General features: G+C 43.3%; 2 protein-coding genes across 2 annotated transcripts in view; one reads left to right on the forward strand and one right to left on the reverse strand.

Moving 5' to 3' along the window:
* DYTN (dystrotelin) overlaps positions 1-3,267 on the forward strand; it is a 26,149-nt gene extending 22,882 nt beyond the window's left edge. The window contains exons 16-17 of the mRNA XM_032693216.1: positions 9-155; positions 2,947-3,267. Of these exons, the coding sequence (XP_032549107.1) occupies positions 9-112 (104 nt within the window). The 3' untranslated portion in view covers positions 113-155; positions 2,947-3,267. The remainder of the gene's footprint in view (positions 1-8; positions 156-2,946) is intronic.
* On the reverse strand, positions 2,741-6,647 carry FAM237A (family with sequence similarity 237 member A). Its single transcript, XM_032693490.1, has 2 exons — positions 6,190-6,647; positions 2,741-3,065 (listed from the first exon to the last, which is right to left on the reverse strand). The coding sequence occupies exons 1-2, from the start codon at positions 6,596-6,598 to the stop codon at positions 2,917-2,919; spliced, it is 558 nt and encodes a 185-aa protein (XP_032549381.1). The 5' UTR covers positions 6,599-6,647; the 3' UTR covers positions 2,741-2,916.
* Positions 6,648-12,569: the final 5,922 nt, after the last annotated feature.

Consider the following 12,569-nt stretch of genomic DNA (forward strand, 5'->3'; position numbering starts at 1 on the left):
CTTTTCAGCCCAACAGACTACTTTGCAGCAGGAGTTGTTCTCTACAGCTGAGCGTGTCTGCAGGTCCTTTTCTGACCTCATCAACCAAGTAATTTCACCAGCTTGTGAATGATGGAAACCACCATTCACTTTACAGCTTCTCTGAACTACTTAAGGTAATTGATGCCATGTCAAACTCTTTAAAGAGTCTGTAATAACACAGCATAACAGATTTCTGCATTTAATGACTTCACCAGGAACATACTGGAGAACAATATTCCTTTTTTGTGGTTTCCAGCTCCTGTGCAGTGGATCCCTCAGCAGTGCAAATGATTGCCCATTTCTCTCTCTTTAGCTGATATCCCGTGGTCGAGTTACTTCTTTGTAAGTCACTCAAGTATTTCTTGTTGGTGCCAGCAACAAGGAAAACTTTTTTTTTTTTTGTAATGCACAGAAGTATTTTAAAGATCTGAGAAATGAAAATTATGCAGTACCACTTCAGAGAGTAAAAATATAGACTTAGTTACTTATTATCACAGTTCTGCAGGAGGTGCATAAAAAATAGTGAATGAGTATGTTCATGTGTGTTCAAAACCAGTTATGGTTCAAGAAAATATGCATAATTTTAAGGATTTTAAGGATGTCACTGGAAGTATACCAGCTTTTCGAGAGAGAAAATACTCCTAGTTATTACAGAATTTTTTCTGTGATTACTGAGAAAATAAATTTGGCTTGGGTAAAAGCAAAATATTTTTGAAAGCTTTGGGAGAAAAGTGAGATAAATTATATATTCTGAAGCTTTGCTTCACGTATAATCAAACAGAGTTTAGGCTGATGTGATTGAAAAGACTAGTGAAAAGTGTAGTGCCTAAAAAAAGCTGCTCAGCAGAACTCTTAGTTTTCCACATAGATTTTCCTTGTCTTGTATTTTCAGAATGAATTGTAATCATCAAGGTAAATCACAGAATCACAGAATATTCTGTATTGAAGGGACCCAAAAGGATAATAGAGTCCAACCCCTAGACCTGCACAGGGCCATCCACAACAGTCACACCATGTGCCTGACAGTATCATCCAAACGCTTCTGGAACTCTGTCAGGTTTGGTGCTGTGACCACTTCCTGGGGAGCCTGTTCCAGTGTCCAACCACCCTCTGGGGGAAGAACCTTGTTCTAATATCCAACTTAAACCTCCTCTGACACAATTTCAGGCCATTCCCTTGGGTTCTGTCACTGGTCACCACAGAGAAGAGATCAGTGCCTGCCCCTCCTCTTCCCTTCACGAGGAAGTTGTAGCTGCAATGAGGTCTTCCCTCGGTCTCCTCTGCTCCAGGCTTAACAGATCAAGTGACCTCAGCCTCTCCTCATTGGGTTCCCCTCAAGGCCCTTCCCCATCTTCATTGCCCTCCTTTGGATGCTCTCCAACAGTTTAATATCTTTCTTATATTGTGGTGCCCAAAACTGCCACAATATTCAAGATGAGGCAGCCCCAGTGCAGAGCAGAGCAGGACAGTCCCCTCCCCTGGTTGGTGATGCTTTGCCTGATGCCCCCCAGGACATGGTTGGCCCTCCTGGCTGCCAGGGCACTGCTGGCCCATATTCAACTTGTCATGGACCAGGACCCCCAGGTCCCTTTCCACACCACTGCTTTCCAGCCTCTCATTCCCCAGTCTGCCTGTACATACAGGGTTGCCCCATCCCAGGTGCAAAATCTGGCACTTCCCCTTGTTGATGGTTGGTGATAGCCCAGCCCTCTAATTTGTCAAGATCTCTCTGCAGGGTCTCCCTGCCATTGAGGGAGTCAACAGCTCCTCCCAGTTTTGTGTCACCTGCAGACTTGCTTAGTATCCCTTCCAGTCCTGTGTCCAATCATTTATGAAGATGTTGAAGAGCACAGAGCCTAAGATGGAGCCCTGTGGAACCCCACTAGTGACAGGTCACCGGTCTGATGTTACTTGAACCTATTTCTCCAGGTTGGTGAACAACCAGCAAACCAGTTTTTCTGTGGGCATTTGGAGAAAAAAAAAAAGAAAAAAGAGCAATGAAATATTGCTACATGCTCAAGGAAAGAAACTTTGAATGAGCAATTAAATATAATTGCCCTGGAAAGCTGAAATTTGTAGTTGCATCCAGCCAGTCAGGCAAAGGAAATATTTTATCTCATAAAAGCATGAAATGTTACCTGCCCTAAGTTATGTTACATTAGTTTAATATCAAATTGCCTCTTAGAGTTATAAATAACAGAGGAAACTGATTTTTCTACAAAGAGCTTGCAAACAAAAACAGAAGCAATTGTAAGTTATACATGAGTTTCTTGTATTAAACAGTTTAAATGAGAATGTGTAACATTTTAAGTAGTGTTTTTAATAACTAAGAATTTAGGGAAAATATCATAAAATATAATGTGAAAGGAGCAGAGGAGCTGGTAAAATCTGTTAACCCTTTTACTTTTGCTGGAAAACTTAAAATGTTTTTGGAAGGTATTTTTCATGTAAAAATATGTACTATTTTTCTTTTAGTAGGATGATGTCTTTGAGCAGTGATTGCTTTGTGCAAGTGTACAGCTACACATACAATCAGAATCACCATCTTGACTCTAATCCAGTCTTGGAACCAGAGGAGGGTTTTTGATAATTTCCTTCTCTGCTTGTCTGTGTTTTGTTGAAGGATCAGTTATTTCCTGTTTTGGCACCCACAATCGTGCCACGTGTGAATGGGTCACATGTATTACTGAGGTACACACAGGTTAAAGTAGACAACTGCTTATAAATCATGCAGTTTATTAAGGAGATGAAATTAATAGATAATTAAAAAAAACATAAGTCCAAGTTAATCGGAGATATGGTGCCCATGCTTACAGGCCTTTTTCATCAGTGAGGATTAGAATGCAAAAAATAAAGAGAAGTAATTAAAAAATATCTACAAATCAAGATCTTGAACTAAAAGTGTGATTTCCTCTTTTTTCCTAGCTCTCCAATGACTCTTCGAAGTAATGTAGGTCTACTCTTATGCATGTGGATACTTATTAAATCTTCAAATGAGTCTCTCTTCTTCAGAATTGGCGACCTCTGAATATGAGAAAATATCCCTGAAAAGTGACATGAAAATGCATATAAATAAATTATTTCCAAACAGCAAAGAGCAGCTGAATACTCAGTTTCCCACATCTGTTTCTTCTGCTTTTAGCTGCTGCTGGTCCCCATTTTATCAGCATTGCCCCCAAACCTCTTGCTTTGGTGATATCCATAACCCTCCACTTGCAAGAGTTGCCTTTCAATGTCAGGTCACTTTGATCTGGACCTTTGTGGACCTTTTCCTTCAATCTTCTTATAAAACTCTTCTACTTGTAATTAGCAGCACTTAAGTCTGCTCATAATCCTACTGACTCACCAGCTTGTTATCAACCTCCCTGCACAGTGCATGAGATCTCTCACACTGTTTGGTTGCAGATTTGTTATTTGCTTGAGGAACTATGGGACATTTTCTTTACAATGATCTCTAAAAGCCAGCAAATTGGTTTTCTTTCTTTTAGGCATATTTGCCTTCTGAAAAATTAACTGACTAATACTGCTTATTAACCAGACCTCAAATTTATAGTAGCATCTGCCCCACTACCCTCCCTGACACCCTGCAACGTTGGGACAGCAAATTATGTGTCTTGGGCCAGGTGCAAGGGCTGTTCTGAGCCTAATTAGCTGTACCTGTGAGGGAGGTGTGCACAGCTGTGGCCACTGAGTGGCAGAGGGGCCGCTGGGCAAGGAGAAAAGGGGTGGAGAGATTTTTGTGGTTGCAGTCTTCAAGTGTTTGTGTTGGGAATGTGCTACGTGGCCTCCTGAGGAGGATTTTTTAGCTGCTCTTCAGGAAGATTTGCTGTGAGTACAAAAGCTATGTTTTCCTTGTGGTTCCAAAGTCTTATTTTGGTTCATGGAGAGTTGTTACAAATATTGTGTAACTACAGTGTTGTAATATTTTGGAAATGCCTTTATGAAATCTGCTTTTTTGTAGTGTTTGGATTTTGTTAGGGGAAAGATGAGTTACTAAACATACCTTGGCCAGGTAACTGTGGAAGACTTTCTCTACTTGTCTCATTCCTCATCACTTTGCTAGGATGTGATTTCTGTCTGCAAGTATTACCAATTGATTTCTGCTTTCACTGATGAAATAAGGCAGTAGGATCAAGGGTTACAAAGATTAAAACAGCTGGCTTTGTTAAGAAACTGTGAGACTTGGATGGGAAGTTAGATAGCTCCTCCAAAAAATAAAATTTAGGCTGTCACTGCTATAAGCTGCCTGCTATAGCCTGGTGTAATCAGTTGTACAGAAAAATCAGATTAACTGATTATAATTCACAAAACAAAGAGGGAAAGGAAGGAGTCCTTGTTTTTCTTAAAGTATGAATACTTAGTAGTGCTTAAGATCTCTGTGTAAGTGTAAACAAAAGTCAGTATTTATCACGAAACCCGTAATTTGATTCTGCAAAGTACATCAGACTGTTATGCTTAATCTTGACTAGGAACAAAAGCTCTTTGTTTAGGAAAATCATGATCTGATATGGATATGAAGAGCTAGATGTAAACAAAAGTCTAGGTGGGAGTTCAGGCAGGGATATTCAAAGCTGCAATCCTGAAAACAAACATTAATCCTGGGCTTTCGCCTGATGAGCATCTAAGTTTTTAACAATACCACTGCCTCATGTGTCTAAAGCTGCATTCTCTTTGCACCCAAAAGTGCATCAGTCTGGTAAGGACTGAGCAACTTGTTGCCTTTGTGATGTCTAAGACCAATTGGAAACTGGAAGTTCCAACACGGTTAAGATCCAATCAAAGCAATGCGATAGCTCAGATTCTTTGTGGAGCAGGATAGGATACGCTCCTTGCTTTTAAAATGCAGGTAGTGGTTGTTTGGCTCATATTTTAGAAACTGACCCTGTGTGTGTGCTCTTCAGTCTGAGGGGATTGATTCAAACACAATTCCTATATCCTAGCTTAATGGCTACGACACTGTCTCTAGGTAACAGGGGTAAGGACCTCTTAATCCTTCCTGTCTCAAATCTCAGCTTTCAATACTCAAAAAAAATGCTGAGGTTTGTGGGCCAGAGCTGGACTGTCCAGTGGTATAGTGTCCCTGTGGTGCAGGAACCCTGAGTTCAAGTCCATTTTTAGAGATACTCTAATAGGTAATTGCCGAGAGAGGTTCTTCATTATTCCATGGACATTCCCCCCAAAATGCCTTAATAACTCAGATACTGATCTAGGAAGTGGAGATACAGGTCTCAATCTGCTGAAGTGTAAAGAGGGTTCTACCTTCTCACTGTAGGCCCAATGCACTACAGCTGTTGGTGATGGCAATGGACATTCTACCTCTCCTTTAAATTATAGCACCTGCCCCTATCTGGAAGTGGATATGCTCAAGGGAAGGATGCATCTGTTGGCAGTAGGATCAGAACTGAAGCCTTGGAAGGGACTGAGATTTAGGAAAAGCTATGCTGTATCTCCCTTCTGGTAATGGGGAGGATAAGTGACATGCATATGGAAGCACTTTAAGCCTGGGGGTTCTGCTCTGGGACTGGGAACCTGGAGATAAGGAATTCCAGCATTTAATGTCACACGTAGTGGTGTCTTCCCAAAGCTGTAGCTGTGCCTGAAAGCCTGCATGCATCTAGGTCCAAGTTCTGTTTCTACTATGTGTTGGGTAAAGTTACCAGTATGGAAATGGAAAATAACTAGTGTTTGACTGCTAGATGGCAAGTAAACATACCCTTCCTCTTCTGCTGAAAGACTACCATGCTCCCCAACAGCACCAGTGCCCTGCATTCCTGAGGTGACACACCTCTCAGAATGGGGAATTTGGAACTAGCTGTATTCATAGCACAGTAGTGGCAAAAACGCTGGTGTGGAAGAATATATTTGTATTTTCAGTTGCTGAGCTGCCTTCTTTGTTCTAATCCTCCTATGTTTCACTTTCTGAGCCCCTCCTTCTCCTTCAAACTGAAACTTAAAAGCTGTTGTTAGAGTTCAGGTTGTCTGGAGGTCAAATTTTTGCTGAGATCACATTGAACATAAACGTAGCTCTGTACTTGATTAGGAGGAGTTTGTGCAGCACTGTCCTCTGTTTCTGTACTATAACCACACAACACAATAAGACTGCATCTCTTTTCTTTTCCACTAGACTCTAGTTATTGCCCATGAGACTTGTATTAAAGGAGCAGTGACCTTGGTTTCTCCCTGTGAACTGAGAATGTAGAGTAGCAATCTTCTGCTCAGCGTCTGCTAGCTGCCTTCTCCCTAGGCCATGGGTTCTGGAGAGCACACAGTCCACATAGATATCCCAGAAGAGCTGAGCCAGGTCCCAGAACAAAGCCCCATGTTTCAGATTCTCTGATGATTTCAGAAAAATCATGAAGTCCCAAAAGCCACTGACAGAGTCAGAAATGCGAGGCTTCCTCATCTCCAGTAAGACAGCTGAGGAGGATTCCCAACACTGGGGATCTGCCCACCCAAGAGCTAGTGGATCAGTTTGACTATGGCAGAGGAAAGGTGTCATGCAGAATGCTGCCATGATTAGCAGAGAGCAGGTGAGTCTCATGTTACAGTGGATTCTTCCTCTGCTCCCAAGGTCCATTGTGTCACTAAAATATAAGAAAACCAAAAGAAGCTGAAAATTTTCTTGCTTTTAGATGCAGAATCATATAGAAGGCACTCAAATGTTAATTGTTTCTCTGCTCCTTGAAGATGTGTGTATGCTTTTTTACATGTGTGAATACAGATACTAGAGGAGTTGCAATACTGTGTGCAGCAGAAGCATATGTAAAAATTTGCTAATCATCTTCAAATCTGTATGATGAACTCTCTTTTTTGGAACTTCTTCACATTGAAAGTTTTTTACCTTTCTTGATTTACAGATCCCTACTTTTTCAGTAAAAATCCATTAATTTTTACAGATTTTAAGCCTTTAGGCTGTCTTAGTTTTCTCAAAATTTTACGAGACCTTTCAAATAGTCTTCAGAATCACAAGCATCAGTGGAGCAGCAGGTGGAAAACTTTTGTTGAAAATGTGTTTTAATGGTTCTAGTTAATGAAAGTTGCAAATTCATCCATTGACCAGTGGTGTTTTGCCTGCTAAAATGTAGTACAGTTCTGAAAAGAGAGTATAGCAAAGCCATGGCATGGCAGCTGTATTGTACAACATGTATACATGCACATGGAATCATACAACAGTTTGGGTTGCAAGGGACCTTTAAATGTCATCTAGTCCAACCCTTGCCCTATTGCAACAGGCCCTGCTAAAAAGTCTGTCCCCAGCTTTTGTATAAGCCCCCTTTAAGTACTGAGAGGCTGCAATAAGGTCTCCCTGGAGCCTGCTCTTTTTCAGGCTGAACAACCCCAACTTTCTCAGCTTTTCCTCATAGGAGAGCAGTTTCAGCCCTCTGATCATTTTTGTAGCCCTTCTCTGGACTTACTCTAACAGGTCCTTGTCTTTCCTATGCTGATATATCTATATCTATCTATATATATATATATAAAGTACAGATGCTTGTTGCAGATCACTAACAATTGTCTGTTAAAACTGTGAAATTTGAGAAGTAGCACCTATAATGGTTAGAGAAATCCTGAGAATTATAACTTTTTGTGGACAGAAAGGCCTAGTTGTCTCTGTCAGTTTTCATTTCTAGTATGTGCTTCTATGTTGAGTTTTCAAACATGCTTCTGGAATTTCTAAGATTCTAATGAGTTTGGGGATTGATTTTAGTGTTGTTCATGGCATACGGAGAACTTCCCATTTGTGGAAATCAGCAACATCTGAGATCTGTGTTTAGGACAAACAATTCTGTTTAACATATATGCTGACCATCTGCGTATTCACGCTTTTACATTTTCAGTTTGATTGTTGGCGGGGGGTAAGCTACCTCTCTTAATGAGCTTAACTTGATAATCAGCTGGCTTTTGGTGTAGAAAGTCTCTTCCATGAGTGATCATGAAGAGCAGAAGAAATGTTCCTTTGCTGTGTGAAGGAGAATACCAAAGGCAGGATATGGATGTGCAGAGGGATTGTACATGAAAGATAGCTCAGACACAAGCCTGTGTGCAAGACTAGAGAAGAGTAGGCTGCTTTGTGGAACATCTTTCATTGTAGAGCTAAAAGACTCTTCAGAGACTTCAGTCCTGGCAGTGATATTCTTACCTGGCCCCCTGTCTGGCCACCTGGTCGTGTTCTGGGAACATTTTTTAGGTATTCAAACTTTACTCTCCAACTGCTTACAGTCACTCTTTAATCTGAGTTGGGATTTTGTGAGAACTGGCTTAACAGCCTTGGCTCTGAACCTTCCATTTAATGAATAAAAGAGGGCCAGCTTGCTCTTCCCACCCTGCTCTGCCTAGTGGGATGTCCCTTATGACAGTAATGGGGCTGTCCTTGTGCTGCTCCTACGATCTCCAGTAGCATCATTCTCCTGTACCTTGCTGCACAAGGCAGGTTTTGATTGCTTTCTCGGAAGCAAACCAAGACTCCTGTGAGTCACTAATTCCTTCTTGTTTGTGCATCAGAGCCCTTCCACTGGGCAGCAGACACCTGTGTACGTATATGCGATGCAGTATGCACATATCTGTTTACTGAGACTTATTCAAGAGACATAATTGACTTTTTTACCAAGCTTCTAGTTTTCAAAGCAGCCTAGCAATCTCAGATATGACCATGGGGATGGGGAGACAGATACAAGACAGCAGGGGCGGGGGAAGCCCCAGCACCAAATAGTTCAGACAAAGGAGTAATAATAAAATGGGCTAATAATACTAAATAATAATAAAATAATACTAAATAATAATAATCCTTAGAAGGATGGTTCTGTGACTTGGACAGGGCCCATCTGGTGTGTACAGGTTAACAATTGAACAGGTTGCTTTGCATTTTCTGCTCCCCAGCACCTATCAGAAACTTTCTAAGTTACAAAACTGAGTAAGACAAGGGTTCTGGATTTGTCAGAACAAAGGGACAGCCCTGGGTAGGGCATTAATATGAGGGTGGGTGCCCTCAAAGGTGTGATGTGAATGCCATTAGTCAGGACCAGTAGCTAAGGTCGCTAATCCTTATAGTCTGACCAAACTTAGACAGCACTGTGCTGTTAGCCTTCCACAAGGTTCAGGATTTTATTTTTTAAAATAGTTGAGCACTGAGGGCATGCTCTGGAAATGCCAGATTTCATTAATCTCTTACTTGTGCCTGTGGTGAATGCTTCCATGCAATTCCCCACCCCCAATCTTTAGGTCTTTCTGTCCATAAATTGAAGTTTGTGTGTGTGCATGCTATTTACACCTTCCGGCTCTGACTTTTTTTCCCCCTCATCCCCGCTTCTCCTCGCAGTTTCCTCTCCCATTCCACTCCCCGTCATGAATAATGCCGTACAATAATAACTTAAAAAGTTAGTCAGTTCATTCGTTACCACCGTTTAACGTGTAGCTCTCAGTTATTAAGTTTCTCGACCCTGGAGCTGCCGCAGCCGGTCCGGCGCACCAGGGGCGGGTGCCCGCCCGGCGCAGCGCCCGCGGGGATCCCCGCGCCGCTCCCGCCAGGAGCCGGGCAGTGCAGCCACTCCAGCGCCGCTCCCGTCCCGTCCCGCCCGGCTGCGGCACCGCCCGCAGCCTTCATCCCTCATCCCTTACCTCTGCACTCCGGCGAGCAGGGCGGGCCGGGCAGGGCAGGACAGAGCTCTCCACGCCCGCTGCCGCCGCCGCGCTCCTTAAGAAGCCGGAGCGGGCAGCCCCGCTTAGTTTTTACGTCAGGGCTCGGGAGCAGCCCCCACCCCCGGGGCCCGGCCGCTGCTCCCGGGCACCCGGAGCCCCCTCCTTCCCTGCGCGGAGCTGCCCCTGCTGCAAGCGTGCTCTGCTTCTCTGCCCTGCCTGTTCCCCTCCGCTTGCGGACCCCGGCCCGCCCGGGAGCCCCCTGGCTCTGGCCGAGGGGAAGCTGTGCACAGGGGGCTGGAAGAGTAACAGACTTGGCAAATCTGCAGCCCTGCTCTTGCCCCCTCTCCTACTGGTGCTGCATCGCGGGGGCAGAAGGGGAAAAGTAGAAAGCAAGTCCCCCACCTCGGAGCTCAAGTTGTCTAGACCTGGCTCAGTCCTCAGGTATCTTGCTTTCTGCGCTTGGCTGCTGGAGGTCCCTCCACCCCAGAGCAGAAGTCTGTGTGACACAACTAGAGCTGTTTGCTGGCTAGAGGTCAGCACATTCAGCAGCAGGTCCAGCTCTCCTGGGAGTTGAAGCAGAGACCCAGACAAGAGCAGAGTCACAGAAGAAAGCCAGTAAAGGCATTAATTGCTGTAGTGGGGCTGAGATGCACTCACTGCAGCGCAATTTACGCAGCTTTACCTGAAGAAGAGCTACCTTGGAGGGCTGCTCACTTTCCAATGGAGAGCCTTGGCTACATTTTCCCTTCCAAGAAAAATTATGTGGTCTATTATTGCTGTGTTTTCTCTCTGTGAGGTGCTCTACTGGAGCCTCTCTCCCTTGTCACCTCTTTGTAGCTGCTATCAAACCTCTGTATGTGTTGGTGAAATGGGCTAAGCTGGTAGGGAAGTTCATAGGCCAAACCATGTAGCACTCTGCTGTCTGAAGCTGGTGCAGCTGCACCAGTCATACCTGCTAGGCAGCAACCCACTTGTTTTTCCAAGACTTTCACTGGCAACTCCCTCCTGTCTTTGCACTTGGAACCATAATCCCTTCTCCAGGAAGCAACTGTGCTTCAGTAGCACTAGTCTTATCTTTGTTAAAGTCAGTGGGGCCACGTTGGTTTATATCAGCTGCAAAGTTGTTGAAACACTGGTTTCTCTGTTGTTCGTCAATACCCTTATAATTTGAATTCTTTCTGTGCATCCAGTCCATACAAATGGTGAAGCATCTTCCTTTTCTAATCCTTGATCTTGTGATGTGCCTATGGCAATAAACACTGCTTTTCTCCTGATGCTTTATCTCCTCAATAAGCAATACCTGTGAAGGTGTATTTTGTGTAGGTAATGCTACTGTTTAACAAAAGTGAAAGGAAATTCCTGTGAGAGAACATCCAGATAGAACCCCTGTAAATAGCTTTATTGTAGGACTTTGGCAAATTTGCAAATGTTCCATTTACTTATCAAGAAGTATGGAGTTGGAAATGGGGGAATAGTGATCACCAACTGTTGAAACAGACTTCAGGATGAACTGAAGAGTGCAGTGCCTTGCAAGGGGCCCTTGCAACATGGTGGGGGAAGCCTCTCATATGTAGGATCTCCAACATTTCTTCTCTGTGCTATTGAATACAGGCTATTCCAGTAGACTTGCTTCTCCCAGGTTCTAGGGCTGAAATGATCTTTAAGAATCAGCTTTTTTTTTTAAGTCTGCTCTGTAGGAGCTGGTTCTGGGCCTGTGTGCAATTTAGAGCCTTTTAGGAAAGTGAGTAACCAGTGAACTACTCCTCTATGTTGAAGGACTGAACTGGGCAAGGGAGAGAAGGGAAGTGTGCCTGTAAGACATAGGAGTTGTGATGTAACCGAAAGGCAGCTCATGGGTAGAAAAGGCTCTGAGGCAGCTTGTGTTTGTGGATGGCCTGGGTACAGGAAGCCAGACCAGAGCAGGACTAAGATGCCGCAGGAGTGGTTTTTGCTGATGTTTCTGGGTCTATGGGGCATTGCTCCAAGTACTCTGCCCTATGCTGTTAAGGGAAGAGCAACTGGAAAGGAAAAGGTAAAATGTTTCTTCTGAGTTTATACATTTCTGTCAATGTGCAACATTTGGGGATTCATTGTTAGGAAGTGAGTTTATTTAATTGAGTCCCCTTCTGGGATGCACTTTTATCTGGTTTTGGATCAAGAACAACATTGGATTCATTGCACTCAGAATCCTGGTAGACCCCAAGGGTGCTGAACCAGGGGTTCTCACAGAAATGAGAGTTGTTGCTCAAGGGAAATACTGCTACAGATAAAATACTGAGCTCCGCAAATACTTCCTGAGCCTACTACACTCTGTTGCCTCTGAACCAGAGCACTCACGTTCTATTTCTGGGAAAGAGGTTTTTGATAATTAGATTGATCACCTCAGCTTCCTAGTGGAGAAGAAACATAGAAGGATTGGCCATCTCATTCACTTCCAGATACTCTCCCTCAGTACAGCTTTCTGTGCCCTTTTTAGGCTATCAATAATCGTTCTTCCATTGCAGTGCGTGATATATTCCCCTGGCAGCCAGTGTTCACATCTTCAGTGGGTCTCCATATCTTATAAATTTAATTCAGGTTGGCTGTAGGTCAGAGTAATTTGTAGAGGATATTTTTATCAAGAAAAGTTGATTCTTTAACTCAGGGATGAGACAGGGGTTTCAGATCATGTAACACTACAGAAAGAATGCTATTCCTACCAGAAAAATATAAAAATATAAGCAAAAGTTAAAACAATCATGTTATAGGAACAGGGGATGAGAATTGAGAAAAGTAGGAGGCCATTTCACTGGTATTTGCATTTTGAATAGAAAAAAGGCATAAACAGCCATGTGCACAGTTGCTTCCTTCCTGCATTTGCTCCTGGCAAATCTTCCGATGTGCTTTAACATTAGCGAGTAATAGGGAATGGTTTA

The sequence above is a fragment of the Chiroxiphia lanceolata genome, chromosome 7 (genome assembly GCF_009829145.1).
Source record: "Chiroxiphia lanceolata isolate bChiLan1 chromosome 7, bChiLan1.pri, whole genome shotgun sequence".
In the NCBI taxonomy this organism is placed as follows: domain Eukaryota; kingdom Metazoa; phylum Chordata; class Aves; order Passeriformes; family Pipridae; genus Chiroxiphia; species Chiroxiphia lanceolata.

Coding starts and splice junctions, on each gene's coding strand:
- FAM237A (XM_032693490.1), bottom strand. CDS start 6,598: ATGGACCTTGGGAGCAGAGGAAGAATCCACTGTAACATGAGACTCACC. Junction 3,066..6,189: donor GTTCACAGGGAGAAACCAAG/GTCACTGCTCCT, acceptor GTCACTTTTCAG/GGATATTTTCTCATATTCAG.